This window comes from Anoplolepis gracilipes, chromosome 8 (assembly GCF_047496725.1).
Source record: "Anoplolepis gracilipes chromosome 8, ASM4749672v1, whole genome shotgun sequence".
Classification (NCBI taxonomy): domain Eukaryota; kingdom Metazoa; phylum Arthropoda; class Insecta; order Hymenoptera; family Formicidae; genus Anoplolepis; species Anoplolepis gracilipes.
Window position 1 is genome coordinate 5,850,461 of NC_132977.1, and position 19,379 is coordinate 5,869,839.

Genomic DNA, 19,379 nt, shown 5'->3' on the forward strand with positions numbered 1-19,379 from the left:
ATTTGCAATTCAAATTTAATTAATCAATTTAATTTGTCAATTATTTTGTAATGATTATCAAAACAGATTTTTGTCTAAATTTCAGAATTGAATATTATTTTATACTATTTTAATTTGTTATAAATTATAAACTAATTTAAATATTTATTTTATACTAACTATATTTTTCAGAGAAATTTTTGTATGACATTGTAATGCATTTCTTGCTAAAAAAAGGATTAGAAGATTTGCAAAAGGAATACATTACCTCTCATTAATCGCTCAACACTTTATTATTGGCAGAATACTCTTTCTTTCTCTTTCTGTACAGAATATATGATATAATGTTAAATTCGTGTGCGCGTGACACACGCAATGAACATTATGATTCAATGAGGTTTGACATAGGCATTCTTTTGATACGTGTCACAGATAATAATAGGCTTTCTATGAAAAATCTCATAGAATTCAATAAATTTTTCATTTTTTCTACGACAATCAAACTTTTTTTTATATTTGTTATATTACTAAAGTCGTTTTTAATTAATGTATTAATATCGGAGATAATTTCATATATATAATTTTGAGTATGTATTAAATTCAACGGAAAAACGTTGCTCTAGTTTGAAAATAGTGACCTATAACTTGAACACATTCATATAACAATATAATAGATATATGTAATGTATTTTTTTAATATTACAATATTTTTAATGTAATAGCTACAAATCGCTATTTTCAAGATGGCAGCGTTTTTTTTGATCGACATAGATGCTATGGCAGCATTTTCTTTAATCATTAGAATATCACATTTGATTAATATAAAATACTTGCAATATTTTTCGTTTAGAAAAGATTATCAAATTAATTTGAATAGGTCATGTGTAAGCAATTATATACGATATATTCGTACATTTCGCACGTGCTTAGTTAAGACACGAAAAATATAAATGTCACAAGCTGACTGTGTGTGCAATGAGGAAATTACTTATAGACAGAAACTTTGAAAAGTAAACAAATCAATGAAATATATCAATAAATCTATCAAGATTAAAACAGTTGAAAAAAATTCCCATAAATAGCTTAAAAATATTCCTTGAACAACACGATATATACATTGTATATTTGAAAGTTTGCATATATTGCATTTGTATATTTGAATACGCAGATTCAGGATATCTTGATTATACGATCGTCGTAGATGATTCTCTCAAAAAATCGACGTATCAACATACATATATCAAAAGAATGCAAGTCAATCTCGACAACAAGAACTCCATATTTTTCTTTATTTACGGAGTCGCAATATTTCCAATGACATGGAATAAAATCACTCATCTCGAAACGACAAGGGTAAGAGAGAGCGTTGGAAGAAGGTACAATTTTTTTTTTACCATCAAACTAATCAACGAAAATTGTTTCTAGTATTCAATATAGAGTATTGCAGCCAATACTAAAAGCATGATTTATATATATTAATTTATAATCTTCGATAGCACCAAAATTTCAATTATTTATTCTGCCTCCATATTCACATCAACCTTTCCCCCTTTGCCAACTCTTTCTCTATTTCTCCTGTCGTTTCCAGTCTTAACAATACCATCACGTCCATCAAAAGATTGTTGCCATTTGCGCTCTAATCATAATAATTATTAGCAGTATTATTTGTAACAACGGGTCGCGTTAATGTATACGTACTAACAATAACTATAATAGTAATAATAGTAGTAGCGGTGGTAATAATAATTAGTAACGATCGTATTAATGGCAATAATGCGACGAGTGGTGGACAGCAGCAACAGTGGCAATCTCACTTTGTAATACTATGTGACAGTTTAATTGATAAAGCACGCTATTTCTCTCTCTTTCTCACCTAGCTTTTTTTTGTCGAAAAAAATCTAAATCTACTCTCTCTCTCTCTCTCGTTATATGTTATTGCTCGTTCGTCATTTTGCTTTGCACATTGCTGTGTTTTGTCATCATTATTACTATTATTATTAGCATTAGTATTATATAGAGTGTTCGATTGTTACAGTATGTGTGACAATTATGTCGAAAAATGAAACAGTTTTATTTTGTTAAAAATATAATTAATGACATGAATAAATTTCTGAGCTGACGAAGAATGATCTTTATAATGAATTAATAGATTAAGGAAAAAAATGATTTTTAAATCGATTTGAAATATGGCATTTAATTAAATTCCGGCAACAAAAAAATTGTTTCAGCTTTTTCGAACCAGAATAACAATGGTAACCATAAATATGCGCTTATTACCGAACACCCTGTATTTACCCTTTTAATTTTGTCGCCCGCGAGCAAAAAAGAGCAGCAACAAATTATTAAGGGCCGGTTTTTCCAACGTCGGTCAATTTATTTAATCTCTCTGTCTATATTATGGCCAGTACGATCTAAAAAGAGAGATGATAAAGGAGATTTATCTGTTAGATAAATTAGCGGAGACTTTATATACCCGAAGGTGCAACAACCGGCCCTAATTGAGCTATCGAAGTTTAGCATCACGCTCAATTATTATTGCGATATACACATACACGCACACATATTCAGCCATACATATATCATCATACATAATATGCACACACACACACACACACACACACACATACACATACACAAATGGCGATTATTGTACGCTCAGGTGACTCAAACTGCTTACTGCTTAAACTGCACTTATTGCAAACTTTTGCGAAACACGGAATAATCGTGGACGCGATGGTGGATTTTCAACCCTTACTAGAGCTAAATGCGAGGTTTCTCTCGGCATATCATCGATATGTTATATCCCTTCCTTATATAGCCCGCTTTACGTAGCACTATCTTAATGTGTTAAGGTTTACCTTGAATCGGTTAAGAGGAGATATTACATTCATTCAGATTTTACTTCAGTTTGCTTTAATTGGAAAACTCTTAATTTAATATCAATGAAATAATGATGTCTTTAGATAAACGTAATAATTTTTCAAAGATGAATTAATAAATTTATATTTTTTTATAATAATTATTAATTTTGTTATACATATATATATACATATATATATATATATTTAAAAAATTGATAAGAGGAATATTATGATTATATATTATAAAACATAATAATATATAATTACTTTCTATAAAAAAATAGTTATATACTGTGAAATTTTATAATATATAATATTAAATATTATATACATATTATATAAAAAAATATATTTAAAAAAATAAAATTGATAATTAAATAATAATACGTGAGAGGGAGAATACTGAAGTAGACTGAACGAATGCAACTGGTGCATCCTGCATATGCCGTTTCATCATAAAGGCTACGTGACATATTGCACTTCTAGAAATAAGCAGGACTATCAATCTCGCGTGCAATTCCATTTCGGCTTTTCTCCAACAACAAAATATATTTTTTTTTATTTTGCGTGCATATACATACATCGTAATTTTGCATATACACACGTACATGCATACAGAAACATTCATGCACAAACATTCATATATGTTCAGCAGTAGCAGGCGGGGTGCGAAATGTGTCGCGATGCCGCTACTTTGTATTTACGTTATTATACCGTGTGTGTGAGAGACTCTTTGTTATACTAATCATAAATTCTCTCGCAAGAGATACCTGTCTTTTTTCCTACGTTTTTTAATTCGATAATACACTTGTCGTGTAACAAAACATTCGGTCGGTCCTATACAAAAGTAAGCGAATTAACAAGAATCGAATAGGAATGCATTCTACAAAAATTTATAAATTTCTGAGTTTTTTTTGTAAAATAAAATAGGATACCGCGTGATTGTGTGAAAAAAAAACTGTACGTTACTCTCAAACATGTTGAGTAATAATTTTAGAAATTAAGAGATATATTAAAGTAATTAATTAATTACAGAACAAATTCCTAATCGATTCCTCTTAATCTACTTGTGCAAAAAAAAAAAAAATATTCAGAAGTTCTCTATTCGACTACTGAATTAGCACAGTTGATTAAAGCCGACAAAAAAACCGCGCGACAAGTGCGATATCAGCGAAAGACACGAAAGACATCGATGATTGATTTTCTTTTTATGCAGAGGCCGTGTTATCTTTTTTCTCTTACTTTTTCTTTTTTTTTCGCGAAGATATGTACTACTGAAGTGTCGCCTTCGCGTATCTGGCAGTTATCACCGTTACGCTACGTTATAATCCGGCTATTTTTTGCAGACCGTTCGCAGCCTAAGACACTGTCGAGAAGTCGATTAAATCTACCCGATTACTAGCTACGAGATTTGAAAATTTCCCTAAGAGGTTTACTATGTCTTTTGAGAGACATGCCATATTATTCCGATGAATCCTTTGAGAAAAACCGTGGCACAATGTATAATAATTTTGTCTTTGATGAAAGAAGCAAGAGATTATCTGTTTGAAGATGTTCGTATCGTCTTCTTGTGACTAATAAGAAAATAAATTTTATACATATATAACAGAATAAAATGAGTCGAATATACATTTGTAAATTATAGTAATAGCCTATGTTTTACAATAAAAAACTTGCTATAGATTTATATAAATAATTTGTATTATATCTTAAAATAAAAGCTGTTTAAATAGATATACATTATAGACTACATATGTTTTCAAACTTAACATTTCTTATATATTTTTTTATTTTTTATAATATATATCAGTTATCCATAATTTTAAATCTTTGTGTATTTCTTTTTTTTTTTTTTTTTTTTTTGTGAAGAAATAAATCTTTGAACATAGATTTCTTTGTGTTTCCCAGAAATAATAATAACCTACTTACTTGAACTTTATCGCAAAGAAAAAAATTAATGAGAATATTTGTTATTTTTTCGATTTATCGCAATGAAATACTATCATTAATTTGGATTGTATATCGTCTATCTCTTATGCAGATCGATTGATATTAAAGCTATGCAACGTATACAGAATATTCTTGAGTACTTAATGTTCATTCCATATCCATTCGAGCCGAGTCAAAGTCGGTACGAGTGTTTGAAAATCTTATTTGATATTTATTTATTATATTGAAGGAAAGTTTAGTTATCGAAATAGTGAAAGAATCTTATAGAATAATAAAAGAAAAAAAAGAAAGAAGAGAAAAGGAGCTACAGAAAAAATGTAGAAAACAGAACAAAAAGATTCCACGTTTTTCTTTCTTTTATAAATTTAAGCACATGAAGAATTCAGAAATTTTTAAAACCCATTGAAACTGATAGAATTTCGAAAAATAATTCGTTGTATAGTTCAGATATCCGGATATTTCGAGACGAGGAAGATAGGGAAATTTGATAGCTCAAATGCAAAATATTTGTGGAAGCGGTGTCTCGATCATTGCCTGACCCGAGTTTGATTAGGCCGGAAGAAGATTAGGCTGAAAATCGAAACGGCGTTTTCTTATTGATTTCTTCGCCCTTATCAACCTCTCCAATCGGTGAGGGGGGGGGGGGAGGAGGGGGAACCGTAGCGAAATTGACGATAATAATCGAAACTGGCGTTTTTAATCTAATCGCGTATCTCGATATACGAACGGTCCATGCGGCGCGACGATGGCTGGATTGACTCGGATTTTCTCTTCACGTGCGATTCGATCAATTGTTAGGCAGAAGAATTAGGCTGGCGAGAGAGAGGCGGACACGACAGCAGCAGACTCGGTATCGCCAGAACGGCAGTCAGGAGGGACGCCAATGGCAGTAAGGACGGCGTGCGGAGACTCTCGACGGAGTTGCACAGATCACCGGTGCACGAGCAATATTGCGCGCGCACGTCGTGGGTGCCGGACCTCTTAAGGCACTCGCCATTGTCCTTCTCGTCCGTGATGTAGCCGCAGCTTCGGACGACCCTCACCTTGCCGTACGCTGTAACAGTATATGACGGGGGATTGCACTTCGAAAAACTCCCTTGATATTTTACAATGTTAAGCCATATGACTTTAGGAAATATATGTGGTTTTATATTACTTTCAAATTCGTTTCATTATTAATGACCCAATCAATTAATTTTTTTTTTAACTATGTAGAGACTTTTTTTAAGAATAAACATGTTTAATATGACTGATAGATTGCAATAACCACTATTAGAATAATTATTGGATATAATATAATAATTGTGCATTACTGTATCACATGTTATTTATAAAATTTTGTGTGTAGAATGCTGCGAGTTTATTAATGATAAATAGAAGCATGCTTAAAACAATCTATAAATATACAACAGATTGTTATAACTGTGGGCTTTTATAGTTTTTGAAAATGATTATTAACAGTTAAATATAAAATTGCTAACATATATATGATATTTTAATCAATTTTAGATATTAAATACCTATGTTTTTTGTTATTAATTGATACATTTCTTTTTTTACATTTTAATGGAATCTAATTAATTTTTCTTATTGAATGTACAATTGCGAAACAGAACTTTAGGAGTAGCCTCACTTTTTTGACTGATTTTTCGGCAAAGAGTAGGTTCTAAATGGCTGAGATGTTCCAAACGAGGCTGGAAGCTGCAGTTTACAGTTCCCAGACTGTACGAATCGAATGGATCGCCGCATCTCGGGTCGTATTCGCTGTTGCATTGATAACATATTATCGCTTCACCTAAGATAAAAAAAAAACCGATTATTATTCGATTATTATCGCATATAAAAAAAATGAAGATCGAATGCAAGTAAAATAAAATTTTTCTGAAATCTTTAAATGTCCGGGATTTTAGAGCTCTGGGTCACTTCAATACATGCAACTTATATTAATGCAATTAAAGATCGCGTGTTAGGAAGCCAGTAAATTATTTTACAAAGTACATGTTTTAGAAATTCAAATTAAGAATAGCAATTTTAATTGCAATTTTATGACAGACTCGAAGTAATCGGATCAGACTTAAACGCGTCGATTGAGGAAAGGTCTGGTTCACGTTTTCTCGCCCTTGTATGACGTAACGCTGCACGCGCACCCGTTGCATCCCACGACTACGGAACTAGGCTGATACGGCGCCAGCTGATATCGAACAGGCAAGGCACGCGATGACCTACACTCAGCTGTCGTAGATCGATACGAAGAAACCGAATTTTATAACTGGGTATAAAATTAGGCGATTAGAGGGACAAGTAGCTAAGCATTATGAGTAAGTAAATTTAACGTTCTTTTGTTCTATCTAACAATAAGCTATATCGAGCGACATGTAAACTTAACTTACTAAATTAATAATTAATTTAAAAACTATTAATTACTCAATTAATTAAATTAATTTAACAATAATTAATTTACTTGCATACATTTCTCCTTTTCAGTTTTATTTTTATGTATTAAATTTTTTTTCAATTTATCTATATTTTTTATATTTTACTGCCTTATTACTATATTAATTCATCACAATCTTCCTTTAGACTCTCTATGATTTTATGCTCAGGAAAGTAGAACACAAAATAAAATATTACTGTTACGCTTTACAATTTCCTATTACACGCGATTTTAAAATTGTGACTTTTAATAAACTTTATGATACATAATATACATGTATATAAAATGTATATAAAAGAAAGAATTTTTTATCTTTAAGCAATTGTTAAAAAAGTCGAAGAAATGGAAAGTTTGATTATGATGCATTAAATATATCATTATTAATGATATCTAGATATATGTCAGAATGACATTTCGTCAAGCTCAAGAATCGAATTTTATTCGCAATGGATATTACTGTTTCACTAATAGTATATAATTTATTTACGAGTGAATCTATGATTTTTTTACACGCATTATTGTTTCCGAAAACTATGATATATTTTTGATCGTTTTATTCATTAAATAAAAGTTGATAAAGTTAAACGTGTTTATAAAACTATAACTAGATACATATACTAGTAAAAAAAAATCTTATTAAAAAGACAATTCTATATATTTAAAAAAAAGAAAGTATAATATGAATATAACTAAAAATATGATATATATAATACAGATAAAATGAAGAAATAATATTATAATTATAAGGAAAATGAAATACGCACAAAACTATACTAAATAGGGATGAAGAAAAAGGGAGAGGGTGGTAAATGAGGAAACGGGTCGGAGAAGGAGAAAGTGGGTCGCTCGATAACTTTCACAACGGTATTAGCTTTCGTAGACGCTATCCTAAATTTCAACAAATTGTCGAATATAACACACTTATTCGCGATATTCCAAATGCAATTCCACTGCCGATGCCAATTATTTTTATATCGGCAATCACTTCGATCGGCGGATAAAAGAAAACCGGACAGATTTGTTAAGCGTGCATCAGCCGGTATCATGAAGCTCTTGTAAAGATATGCGTATCGCGAGGGAAAGCTAGAGGGGGAGGAAAAATTCACTTTGGAAAAATAAAAATTGAAACAATTCAATCGTATTCGATAAATTGCACATGATAAGATCCGCTTAACTATCAAAGAAGTTACGTCATTGCTATCGTTACTCCATTGCCATTTTTCGTCCAAAAACTTTCACCTTTGCGTTATTACGGCAAGGTTACGTCATCAACTTGTAAACAATGTTTATCAAGAAAATAGCGAAATATCGCGCCTAATCATATCTTCGGCACTAAGGAAACGAATATCTATTGTTGCAGCCTCAGCCGTTTCCCGGGTTTGACTTTTCCGCTGTCACAGTCGCTGGACATATATCGACAACGTCAGCGGAGGGAAATGCGATTAAAACTCGACGATTCGTTCGAGCGAGGTCGTGAATTTATCGGCATTTTTAATGCCGATTAACGAAACCAGGCTGCACAATAACGGTTTAATTTCGCAAAAAATTAATCCAGCTAATTTTCAACATTAAGTGACTTATTGTGCCGCAATTTTCCTCATTTTAGTAAATGTGCATAAGCAAATTTTATTAAAATGTTTAATTAAAATGCGATCGTTTTGTAATCATTTTGTCGCAAAAAGGGAAATTTTTATATTGTTCCATCATAATTAAATAAATTGAAGTTCAAAGGCTCAAATAAATGCATGAAAAGAACACAAAATAATTATTATTTCTTTCAATTTTGTTTTGTACGTGTGTGCGTGTGATTGTGTTTGAAACGATCATTCAGTAGTTTTTAAACATACTCTCGATAAACTTGCAGTTTATGCCAAATGTTGAAGACGTACAGTTATTGCAATATTTGCTTACAGTAATATAAAATTTGATCTGACATTATCACGTTTATTTTCGTGATCCGGCATCTCGAAGTACCACAAGTGCTGCTGTTGTAAGAATTCGCCGATCGGTATTTCACTAGCCATAATATACCGTGCACGATACTAATATTGCTAAATATCGTCATTTCTTAATATCGCGAATCTACGATGGATAGGATGAAAAAAAGAAACAGACGAGGAGAGATGGATTAAAAAAAATAGAGAATTTAAAATAAATTGAAAAAACTTATTTCTATGGAATTTTCACAAAGTCTGTGATCTTAAAATAAGGGAGCTTTTTAAATTTTTAATAGCTATTTTATCCTCTTTTTATCCAATGTATTTAGAAATATGTAATCGAATGCTGAGTAAAAAAAATGTATTTATCTTGAAGTAAATGTGCTAATGCTAAGGAATTTATCAATAATGTAATGTAAAGGATTCATATCTAATTTCTCAGATTGTCCTTGTTGTAAAGATATAAGAAATAAATTGTGATAGAAATAAGAAAAAATTGAAGCCAACGTTAAGCAATTTAAGAATTTTGAGGCGAAAATTTTTCATGAATGATACTATTTTAAATGACCTCTTTTTTACTCAAGTATCAGTGCTAAATCCAAATCAATTCTATACTTATAATTATACGCAATTTTTTTTTAATGTAATTTAATATTTCTTTGTAAAATTTCTCAGAGATAAGAGTTAATGCTAATTATTTTTATTCTGTTATTTTATCAATAAAATAAATGGACGAAAGACTCTATATTGATTCGAAATTAACTTAGATCACAAAGATTTTCGATTGTTTCTTTTTTTTTTTTTTTTTTTTTTTTTTTTTTTTTGTGTTGCATGGGTTCTTCTAAGTTCCTAGACAATATAAGAGGTCCTTCGTCTAGATGATTCATTCACGGCGATAACTTTCCCTGCCATTACCTTTACGCCGCATTGCGCCGTACATGTGTACGACCATTTTCTATGACTTGTGAATAAAGTGCACGATCGTATTATCGATCTCGCACTTTAGGAAATTATATTCGCAAGTGACAAATTAGTCCAATTATCGTGCAATTCAAATATATCGAGAGTATTGGAACGATTCTATTAAACTCGGGCGCACGAGAAGTGTACTTTCATAACTTCAAACTTGTTATATTCAAGCTTCTCCTTCAAATTTCCTATTCAAAGCAAATTTCCCCTTTCAAGTTTGCACTAACAACTATGTATATTTTCAGGAAAAATATTGGACCAATGTAAATTAATGCAACTCGGACAACATAATCTCGTATGACGATGTACTGGCGTTATTTAATGATGGTTTATTATACAATTATATGGCTAAAAAACCGATATTTCTCATCTGTTTTTGTAGTTTTGCGCTGAGAAAAGTCATAAAATTGACCGAAACGTTCGTTAGGAGAAGAGATTAAATTTACAACATAATATCAAATATCTAGAAGCTGTTGTAAAAATGTTCTAGCGTCTTTCAAACGTATTTCGAGTACCTCTTATATATTCTTTTGCACCATTTAAAAATAAAGAAATTTAAAAATCAAATTTGTATAAATGAAATAATGACTGCGAAAGAATGCATTTAGAGTACCTGTTTATTTTCATGTCAGTTGAAGGCATTTATAATTGTATTAACTGTTAAAACAATTATAAGCCTTTAAGTAGCTTGTAAGAATTAAAAGTATAAAAAACTCTTTATACATTATTTTTTTAGCTTCGAATAGAAATCTAAAATCTATTTTTATGCTATTTTATCCTACTTTATTACATAAATTTTACTTATGTCCGTCGTAAAGGAAGAGGAAATCGAAGCGCATTTTCGCGGGCGCAAAGAAATGTTTCGGGATCCGATTATTTCGTTCTCTTTCGCGCGAATTTCAATCTCTCGTTGACTCGGATCGAGGCCTTCGCTCGCTTCCGATAAAAATCATGCACCGCGGAAGAGAATCGATCGGCATTCCTGGAACCGCGATCGACCTGGCCGAGTCCGATCGGCACTCACCGCGATCAAAAGTGGCCGCCAGGACGAGGACGAGGCCGATGATCGGCGCGGCTTGATTCGCGATCATGGTCATCGTGATCGCCGGACCATGTGCTCTAATCGCGTCGGATCCGCGGCCGTCGCATGGAAGTTAGGCGAGCACGTCGTCTGGGAGAGAATGTTCCCGTCGTCGTCGTCGTCGTCGTCGTCGCCGTCGCCAGGAAAAAGGATTGGGCAGTGAGTGAGCGTCTGGCACTGGATGAGAGAACGCGACCTTTTCAGGGACGGTGGTTCGTTCTCGGGCTCTCGCGCGCTGCGTTCACCACTTTACCCGGACGCATAGCAACTGACGCGCGATATCCGACCGTGTCACCGCCGAGTTTCCCTCTCGGCACACTCTATATCCGCGCTCTATGCGGCAGATCCACCCCCTCTGCGATGCGCCCGCCGTCCTCCGTCGTCGTCGCGGCCGCGGCCGCGGCCGCGGCAGCGGCAGCGGCATTCGTCGATGGTGCACGCGCGTCTCTCCCTCTCGATTCTTCCCTTCCCATTCCTTATTTATCGCCACCCTGAGACGTGTATCCCCCGCGCGTGGCTAAGCCGGCAAATCCTCTGTCGCATCAAGATTACCAAGTATTTCACCGCGATGCGATTTTCACGTTGAGCCTTTGTTGAAAGACATTTTCGAGACTTGATAAAGCAATATTTTATACATGACATCTTATAATATATATTCTATTGATTAAAGATTATAATCGTATAAAAATCAAATTAGGATATCGTAAAAATATAACATATTCTGTATTAGTAATTGTCAGTTTAACAAAACATAAAGATTATGAATGCATGTAAAAAATAAAAAAAAAATTTGTTAATCTTTCCTACAATTTTTGTGTATATAATTTTATAGAATTCGTAAAAAGATTTTGATTATTAAAATATTATATCATATTTTTTTCATTTTGTTAGTTTTCATATACATATAGTATCATGTGTACTCTCTAGAATAGAGCGACTCACGATGACAGCTGGCAACTTCCGTTCAGATATATTGGCTTTTCAATATTTCTTGCTGTTTACTGTAGTCACATACATATGCACATAGTGTCCTATTTCTTTTTATCTATTTTCTTGGCAACAGTATAACGTCTTATAAAAATTATGATTTCTAAGAAGAGAAGATAGAAGTGAGAAGGTATTAGAATTTGTACGGTGTTTTAGACTCATATTTTATAATCGTACTACTTTTGGCGGCTCAACAATATAATTTCATTCAAAAGACTAGATTACTAAATTATTTAATAATAAAAATTAAGAAATAATATAAAAATATATAAAGATAATAACCCGCCATCAGATTCTCATTAATAAGAAAAAATTATTTCCAACTTTGTTAGAAATATATTCAATGAAAAGACGCGCGATAGATTCGGCATCTTTTTATGTAGGGAAATTACTATATGTAAGATCATTATATGTAAAAAAGACTTTTATCTCTCCGTTGTATGTCTCAACAGGCAGGTGGATCGCATGAGAAAGTGTCGCGAGGAAACCCCTGCATCGCACAGGAAGCACTAGTACCGAGAAGCACTACAGATCGACAGCCAAGTAACATATGTACATCTTTTTCGAACAAACAAAAAAGTTTCAATAAACGCACAGTTTTTAGAAAAATATTTAAAAAATATATTTTTTTAACGTATGTTATATAATATATATTGTTGCGTCCACATGGGTCGAGATCGATATTTCACTACTTTCACTATCACTAGTCACGCTCGCGCTTGCAAAGGAACAGTTTTAAACTACAACTTAATAAAAACAGAAATATAACAAGAAAAAACACAAGGATATTTTTAATTGCAATTAGCGGAATTATCGATAATGCGCTCACACGACACGGCACTGTCGTAAGACTAGTCAACTTTCTATTCAAAACGTCTTACTTGTTTGACAGTTTGACATCTGATACATCAGGAGATGATCTTCTCATCTCGCAGAGTATCGATGGCTCCGTATCGATCGGGCATAGTGGATTACAAATATATGATTACAAGGACACTACTATTATTGAAACAGGGACGCAACAATATTATTATACATATAGTATCATATTCATACATATTTTCCATACATTTAGTGTGAAATGTGGACATTTGATTCTAAATTTCATTTATCTCATATGAAGATTGTATACAATCAGCAGATAGACAAGATGCGACATTTTTTTAGCACAGTATTTAATTTATAAATATAGGCTGTAAAAACATATATTTTAAAATATATATTTAATAAAATTCTTTAAAAAGGATATTTTTGTAACATATTTTTAATATCATTTAGACGTTTGATTGTGCTTTATCAACACTGCATTTCATTATAAATATTATTTCTACATTTATCAATAAATTTCAATCTTTTAACATTTAAATGAAAATATAATGGAAAATAAATCATTTTATACAAATGTTTTTTGTCATCTGAATAATTTTCATAGAATTATGCTCATGAATATATTATTACCGTACATTTCAGTCAGAGATATGTAATCGCTTTAATATCGCTATAAAATATATATAGAAGTCATTTTTAATTTATTCGACCTAACATCGAATTCCAAACAGTTTTGTCCGGCTTGTTAACTATAACATAAATACATAATAAACAATTATTCATCAAAAGCAAAAGCAATGGGAAATTAATCTAAAAATTATGACGTGAATTAAGAAAGTTAACATAACGTAAAATATATAATAAAAATCGGGTTTGGCAGTAGCTTGGACACGTTCAAAACGCGAGTTAAATTCATTTTCGCAATAGAAGTACTATAAAAAGTAGAACATAACTTTGAATATATAACTATATTGAATATTTATAGAAAGATATTTTTTTAAGGTTGACGTTTTCACGAAAATTAATATCTTTAGGAAAAGAAACACGTTCAATATAGAAAAAATTATTTTCACGATAATATTTCATTAAGTTTATTGCAAATAAATCTTCGATAATAGATTATATTGTAAATAAGCTAGATATAAAATAAATTTACGCGAAGACACAATGTACATATTCAAATTATGTAGCATTGTTTTGACTTTTCGTTTCTATTCACGACTATGATCTTGGGTATTCTTAGAAAAAATTCATTGTATCACAAGGCGACACATAAAATCATGTAACATGAAATAAGACGTCATTATATGGATGTATAAAACATTTCTTAAAAGGGAATGTATTTTAACATTATTAAACATTCTGGAATCCTCTCTCAATACTTCCTTTAATATCGTATTATTAAAGGTATTGTGAGAAATCCCTTAAACATAAGATAACTTACAATGGCATTAGAAAATTGGATACGTTATTTTTAATAAACAATTCTAGAGTGATTGTAATTATACATTTTTAGAATACCTGATAATTATTGTAACTATATTTAATTATAACGTCATGAACATTTTAAAACAGAATTAAATTTAAAAAATACAAGTCCATACAATATAAATTACATGATCAAATTACTACTAAGAGGCAGTGAAATCAATTTTTCAATCAAAGCGTTTAAAATTTGCTTACCGTCGCTCTAGAACTGCTTTTATTTCGCACGTCTTACGAATAAATCCATTTTTTGTATAACACTGTAAAACAAAGCATGTACAGGCACAATTCGTATATAAGTACTAATATCAATAGCCTCGTATAACAAATCTACTTTAGTGTTCGCACTATGACGCATTAGAAAAGTTTTCATCCAAGGCCAATTAATAGCCAAAGATTGACATACAGCAAGACACGTACACAATATATGATAAATTAATATCTCAAAAAATACTTATTTTGGTTTCAGAAAACAGTGTAAAGTAAAATTTGCGAGTCATTTTATGTGAGAAGTATATTTACTGTTTGTAATAGACTTGTCATAGATCAACCTTTTGTGTAATAACAATGACAAGAATTGTCATTAATGTAAATTTTCTAAAAACTTTACTTTTACTTAAAATTTTTTGAGATATTAATTATTTTTAACGTTTAACACGTGTCTCACATTTTGTATATACTATATAAACAAAATTGTCACACATATAACGAGGCACATATTGTGATATAATTTCAATCTGTTCGCTTCGACATGCAGTTTCAAATAATCTTATTTCTCAGGCTCGTCAGGATGCTCTGTTTTAATGTGATGGGTGAACGTGTATTGTGTCGTAAAGCGTTTTTTGCAATAAGGGCACTGGTATGGCATCACGGGATGAGCAGACCTCAAATGCGCCACCGCTAGCTCCCTTGATACGAATGGTGATTGACATACACCACATCGATACCTAGATAAATAAATGTCACACAAAATAATAGTACTTTCCTTTTAAATATTTAATAAATAACAAAATATTTTTTTTCACGTATCTGAAGAGATTTGAAACTATATTTTAAACATTTTTTTACCCATTGCCAGTTCTAATGAGAGTCCGTTTAAGAGGTGGAGGTGTACTCTGTTCATTGATTTCGATTTTTGGCTCAATAGGAGATATATTGTATTCTATCTCTGGGCGCAATTTTGGCATCGATTCGTCATCCCTTTCGGCTTTAATTTCGTGTGACTGTGCCTAGATGTAATCATTAATAATCATTGGTTTCAAGATATACATAATGTATGGATGTATATATTGTTGGATGTGTGGCTGAAATTGTGTGCTAATGTATGTAAACTACATACCATATTGTTATGCGTGCTTTCAGAGTGCATTCTCATGTGAGCATTCCGTGATTGTGAACTTGGAAAAGAAGCATCACATTTCGAACATTTGTATTTCTTGTCATTATCATTAGACGATGTCTTCTGCAGAGATTTTGCAGTAACTTTCTTTCCAACTTGTGCCTTGCTTGTGCACTGATGAGCGAGAAGCGATACTTCTTTGAAGAAAATTTTATTACATTTTGCACAATGATAAGTTCTATCCACTGTGTGCATCTTTTGTTGCGATTTATCCGTAGATGATGATTTGTTGGAGACAGCAGATGTATATGCATTATCGAGTGTTAGGCGTTTATGACAGTTCTACCAATCGAAAGATAATCCGTTATTTAAAAATGTCAAGCCATAAACGAAAAATAATAATAATTTTGACGGTTGTCTTACTTCATGCTTGAGCAGTTGTGATTGTTCTTTAAACGACTTTTTACATATATGACATGCAAAATTTTTATGTGAATTGTCCGAATGTGTTTGGAGATGCGTTAACATTGTTGTATGGTCACTGAACCATTGTAAACAAATACCACATCTTGCAACGTTTTTAAATCCACTAGAATTGCGCTTTGTTGAAGATTCATCGTCTATCAGAATATTGTTTTTCTCCATCTGTCAATAAAAATATATAATATAATAAATAAAATTTTAATCAAGCATTTAAATGTTATAATTTCACAGTAAATTTAGTTTCTGATAGATAATAAAGAAGTATTTTATATTAATTTTTATGAATCCAAAAAAAATCTCCTGTTGAGGACTTTTTAAACATTTTTGCTTAGTAGTTCTATTTATGTCTCAATAAAATTATATTGATATTATTCTTTTTTAACCCTATATTCCTATATAATAAAGAAAGAAAAAAATGATAATAAAATACAAATGCATTTACATTTTCATTTTTGCCATTGTTCTTCCATTAATAATTTCTCCAACAATCGTAAATTATAGAAAGATTTACAATTTTTAATAAGAACACTTGAAGAGAAATAAAATTTTTGAAAAAATTAAACAAACCTCGGAACAGAATTTATTCTTGGCACCACGAGTTTTAGCTTCCCTCGCCTCCCTTGCTTCTCTTTCAGCATTTAATGCTTCCTCCTGCTCAACTGCTGACAAAACTGGTAACATTGTTGGCTGGACATTATGCTCAGTTACTCTGTGTGCAGCCAGGCGTATAAAAAGTCCAAATGATCGACCGCAAATGTCGCACTTGTGTCTCTTCGGTTCATGAGTTCTCATATGATTTGATAATGCACTTTGCTGAGTACAAACCTGTAATAAATAACCCAAAAATTATAACAGAATTTAATAGGACTCTTAAAATAGAAAAGTGTTATAATTTTATACCTTCCCACAAGTGGGACACGTAAGAGACTTTATATTTTCATAGAATTGCTCCTCTCTTTTAGCTTCTCTCGGCCGTTCTATTATCTTTGATATTGTAGATTCTGCGAAAGGTAATTTCTGCGGTATTATCGAATTTGCTTGATGTAACTGAATGTGATTTTGATAAGTTTCTACAGTAGGGAAAAATCTAAAAACAGATATACATTTATAATATATAAAAAGAACAAAGTCTATATACAAAGCAAATATATCTTTAAAATAGTCATTCATAAATTACCTATTGCACAATGAACACCATGTGTTAGTTCCAATCTCAGCCAATTCGGCTAAATGATCGCGTAATCTATGTTGTCTCAACATTTCCCAGCTTATAAACTGCCGATCACATTTATGACAATCTTTCAAGTTTTTAATTGTAAAATCCAATTTGACTTTTAAATGATTATCAGCCTCGTGCTTTGCTAAAACTTCTACAGATTCGAAAGATGAGGAACATGTTCTACAGGTATATACACGTGGGCAGTGCAATTGCATGTGTTTCATTAGACTGTCTTTTGTTCTGGAAATAAAGAAAAAAGTTAAATCTAAGTTATTGAATAAATTGACAACAATCTTGTACAATATATTGAAGAATTATCAGCACACACCTGTAATAACTGTTACAAGGTGCACACCACCATTCAGAAGTTAATCTCGCTTTAGGTTGTAACTTTTGATGATTATTCATTGTCAAATTACCAGTCAAAACTTGTTCCAAAATACTGGTTCGTTTCTCTTCTTTTTTCGTTTGATAATCTACCTTGAAGAACGCGTTTTCTTCTTCCACATCAAATATAGACACAATATCCGTCTTTGTTTGTATATTTGTATCAAACATATCTGACAACTTGCGTTTTTTCTTCAATGGCTCACAAATCATAGTGTCAGTATCCAAAATTGGATCCACATTCATTTCTTTGATCTCTACCTCGCAAGGCAGTTCAGACAAGGTTTCCATGACATTTTGCAGTTGATCTTGGCTATTTTGATTGATCAGAGTTACCGAATCATCAAGGGGCAAACCAATAGACAGAGGAACCAATGGTGGTGGTGCTCTAGACTTCTCCTTGCAGAGTTGTGCCTGAGAATAGCAACGATTATAAAGAAAAAAACCTTTCGGTAAAATTCTTTCCACAAGTAACAAATGATCTCTTTAAAGGGCAAATTAATCGATCAACAAACCTGACATGGATCCGGCGAGTTCTTCATCGCATCGAGGAATAGCTGGACAGACTCTACCTGTCTACACTTGAATAACATAGCGTTCATATTCCTGTAGACGTTCAGGCAATACTCTCTGAACTCGTACGCGTCATCCAGCCTCGCCGCGCAAAACTGACAAATCTGCTTGGGTAAAGGATCCGTTTTGTACACCAACACGGGGAGGCAGGCACGCAGCTTCTGAGCCACCCTCCGTTGCAGACCCTCGTCGCCGAAGATGGGCAGCATCTCGTTCCTCTCCTCGGAGCACAGTCTGCAGGCATTGTCCCACTTGTCGATCGTGTTGTCCATTGTGAAGAGAGTCGCGTTCACCGAGGCACACATCATTTTCTCTATCACGTCGATGAATTAGGTTAGTTGACACTCGACCGAGTCAGCATGTCCGGACAAAGAGGCACATCAACACGAGCATGTTCACCCGATGTTCTCCGACAAATATATTGATGATGCGCTTTCGTGCGATGTGCTCGCTCGCTCGTCCGTATATACTACGTATATCTTCTTCTCGAGGAAATTTTTACTTTCACCTCTTCGCTCTTCAGAATCAGCCTTCGAAGGTGAACGACTTCGCCGAGCGAAAACCCAAATCTGATTTTCCGTCTAATAGTCAGTGAAGCGCATGCACGATTACAGCTATTGTTGTCCTACGGATATCTGCTTCTACGAAGAAGGCAAGTGTTGTATCTCGTCGGTCGTCGGCAAGGACTTTGGTTGTTACCATCAAGAACTTCGCCATGCGCCATGCAGACGTTTGCAGACGCCATTCTTCAACAACTCTCTCTCTCTCTCTCTCTCTCTCTTTCCTTCTCTACACCCTACGTCTCTTCGTCTTTGTCGCTCTTCATTCAATTCATTCTTCATGTTCATTTGAATGATTTGAGTCTGA

General features: G+C 32.6%; 2 protein-coding genes across 2 annotated transcripts; both read right to left on the reverse strand.

The window, feature by feature from the left end:
* Positions 1-253: 253 nt before the first annotated feature.
* Positions 254-11,554, reverse strand: LOC140668996 (UPAR/Ly6 domain-containing protein crok). Its single transcript, XM_072898388.1, has 3 exons — positions 11,155-11,554; positions 6,424-6,585; positions 254-5,844 (listed from the first exon to the last, which is right to left on the reverse strand). The coding sequence occupies exons 1-3, from the start codon at positions 11,225-11,227 to the stop codon at positions 5,585-5,587; spliced, it is 495 nt and encodes a 164-aa protein (XP_072754489.1). The 5' UTR covers positions 11,228-11,554; the 3' UTR covers positions 254-5,584.
* A 1,241-nt stretch (positions 11,555-12,795) lies between these two features.
* Positions 12,796-19,279, reverse strand: LOC140668992 (uncharacterized). The gene is made up of 9 exons (XM_072898381.1): positions 18,455-19,279; positions 17,881-18,353; positions 17,511-17,792; positions 17,234-17,420; positions 16,901-17,158; positions 16,274-16,495; positions 15,851-16,192; positions 15,580-15,740; positions 12,796-15,458 (listed from the first exon to the last, which is right to left on the reverse strand). The coding sequence occupies exons 1-9, from the start codon at positions 18,818-18,820 to the stop codon at positions 15,281-15,283; spliced, it is 2,469 nt and encodes an 822-aa protein (XP_072754482.1). The 5' UTR covers positions 18,821-19,279; the 3' UTR covers positions 12,796-15,280.
* Between the last annotated feature and the right edge of the window lie 100 nt (positions 19,280-19,379).

What these genes read in the sequence shown, in the direction of transcription:
- LOC140668992 (XM_072898381.1), bottom strand. Translation starts at nt 18,820, where the DNA reads ATGATGTGTGCCTCGGTGAACGCGACTCTCTTCACAATGGACAACACG. An exon ending in TGGTGTTCATTGTGCAATAG is followed by an intron (nt 17,421 to 17,510) that starts GTAATTTATGAA and finishes ATCTGTTTTTAG; the next exon opens with ATTTTTCCCTACTGTAGAAA. An exon ending in AGAATAAATTCTGTTCCGAG is followed by an intron (nt 16,496 to 16,900) that starts GTTTGTTTAATT and finishes TTTTATTGACAG; the next exon opens with ATGGAGAAAAACAATATTCT.
- LOC140668996 (XM_072898388.1), bottom strand. Translation starts at nt 11,227, where the DNA reads ATGACCATGATCGCGAATCAAGCCGCGCCGATCATCGGCCTCGTCCTC. An exon ending in GGCGGCCACTTTTGATCGCG is followed by an intron (nt 6,586 to 11,154) that starts GTGAGTGCCGAT and finishes TTTTTATCTTAG; the next exon opens with GTGAAGCGATAATATGTTAT. An exon ending in CCGAAAAATCAGTCAAAAAA is followed by an intron (nt 5,845 to 6,423) that starts GTGAGGCTACTC and finishes ATACTGTTACAG; the next exon opens with CGTACGGCAAGGTGAGGGTC.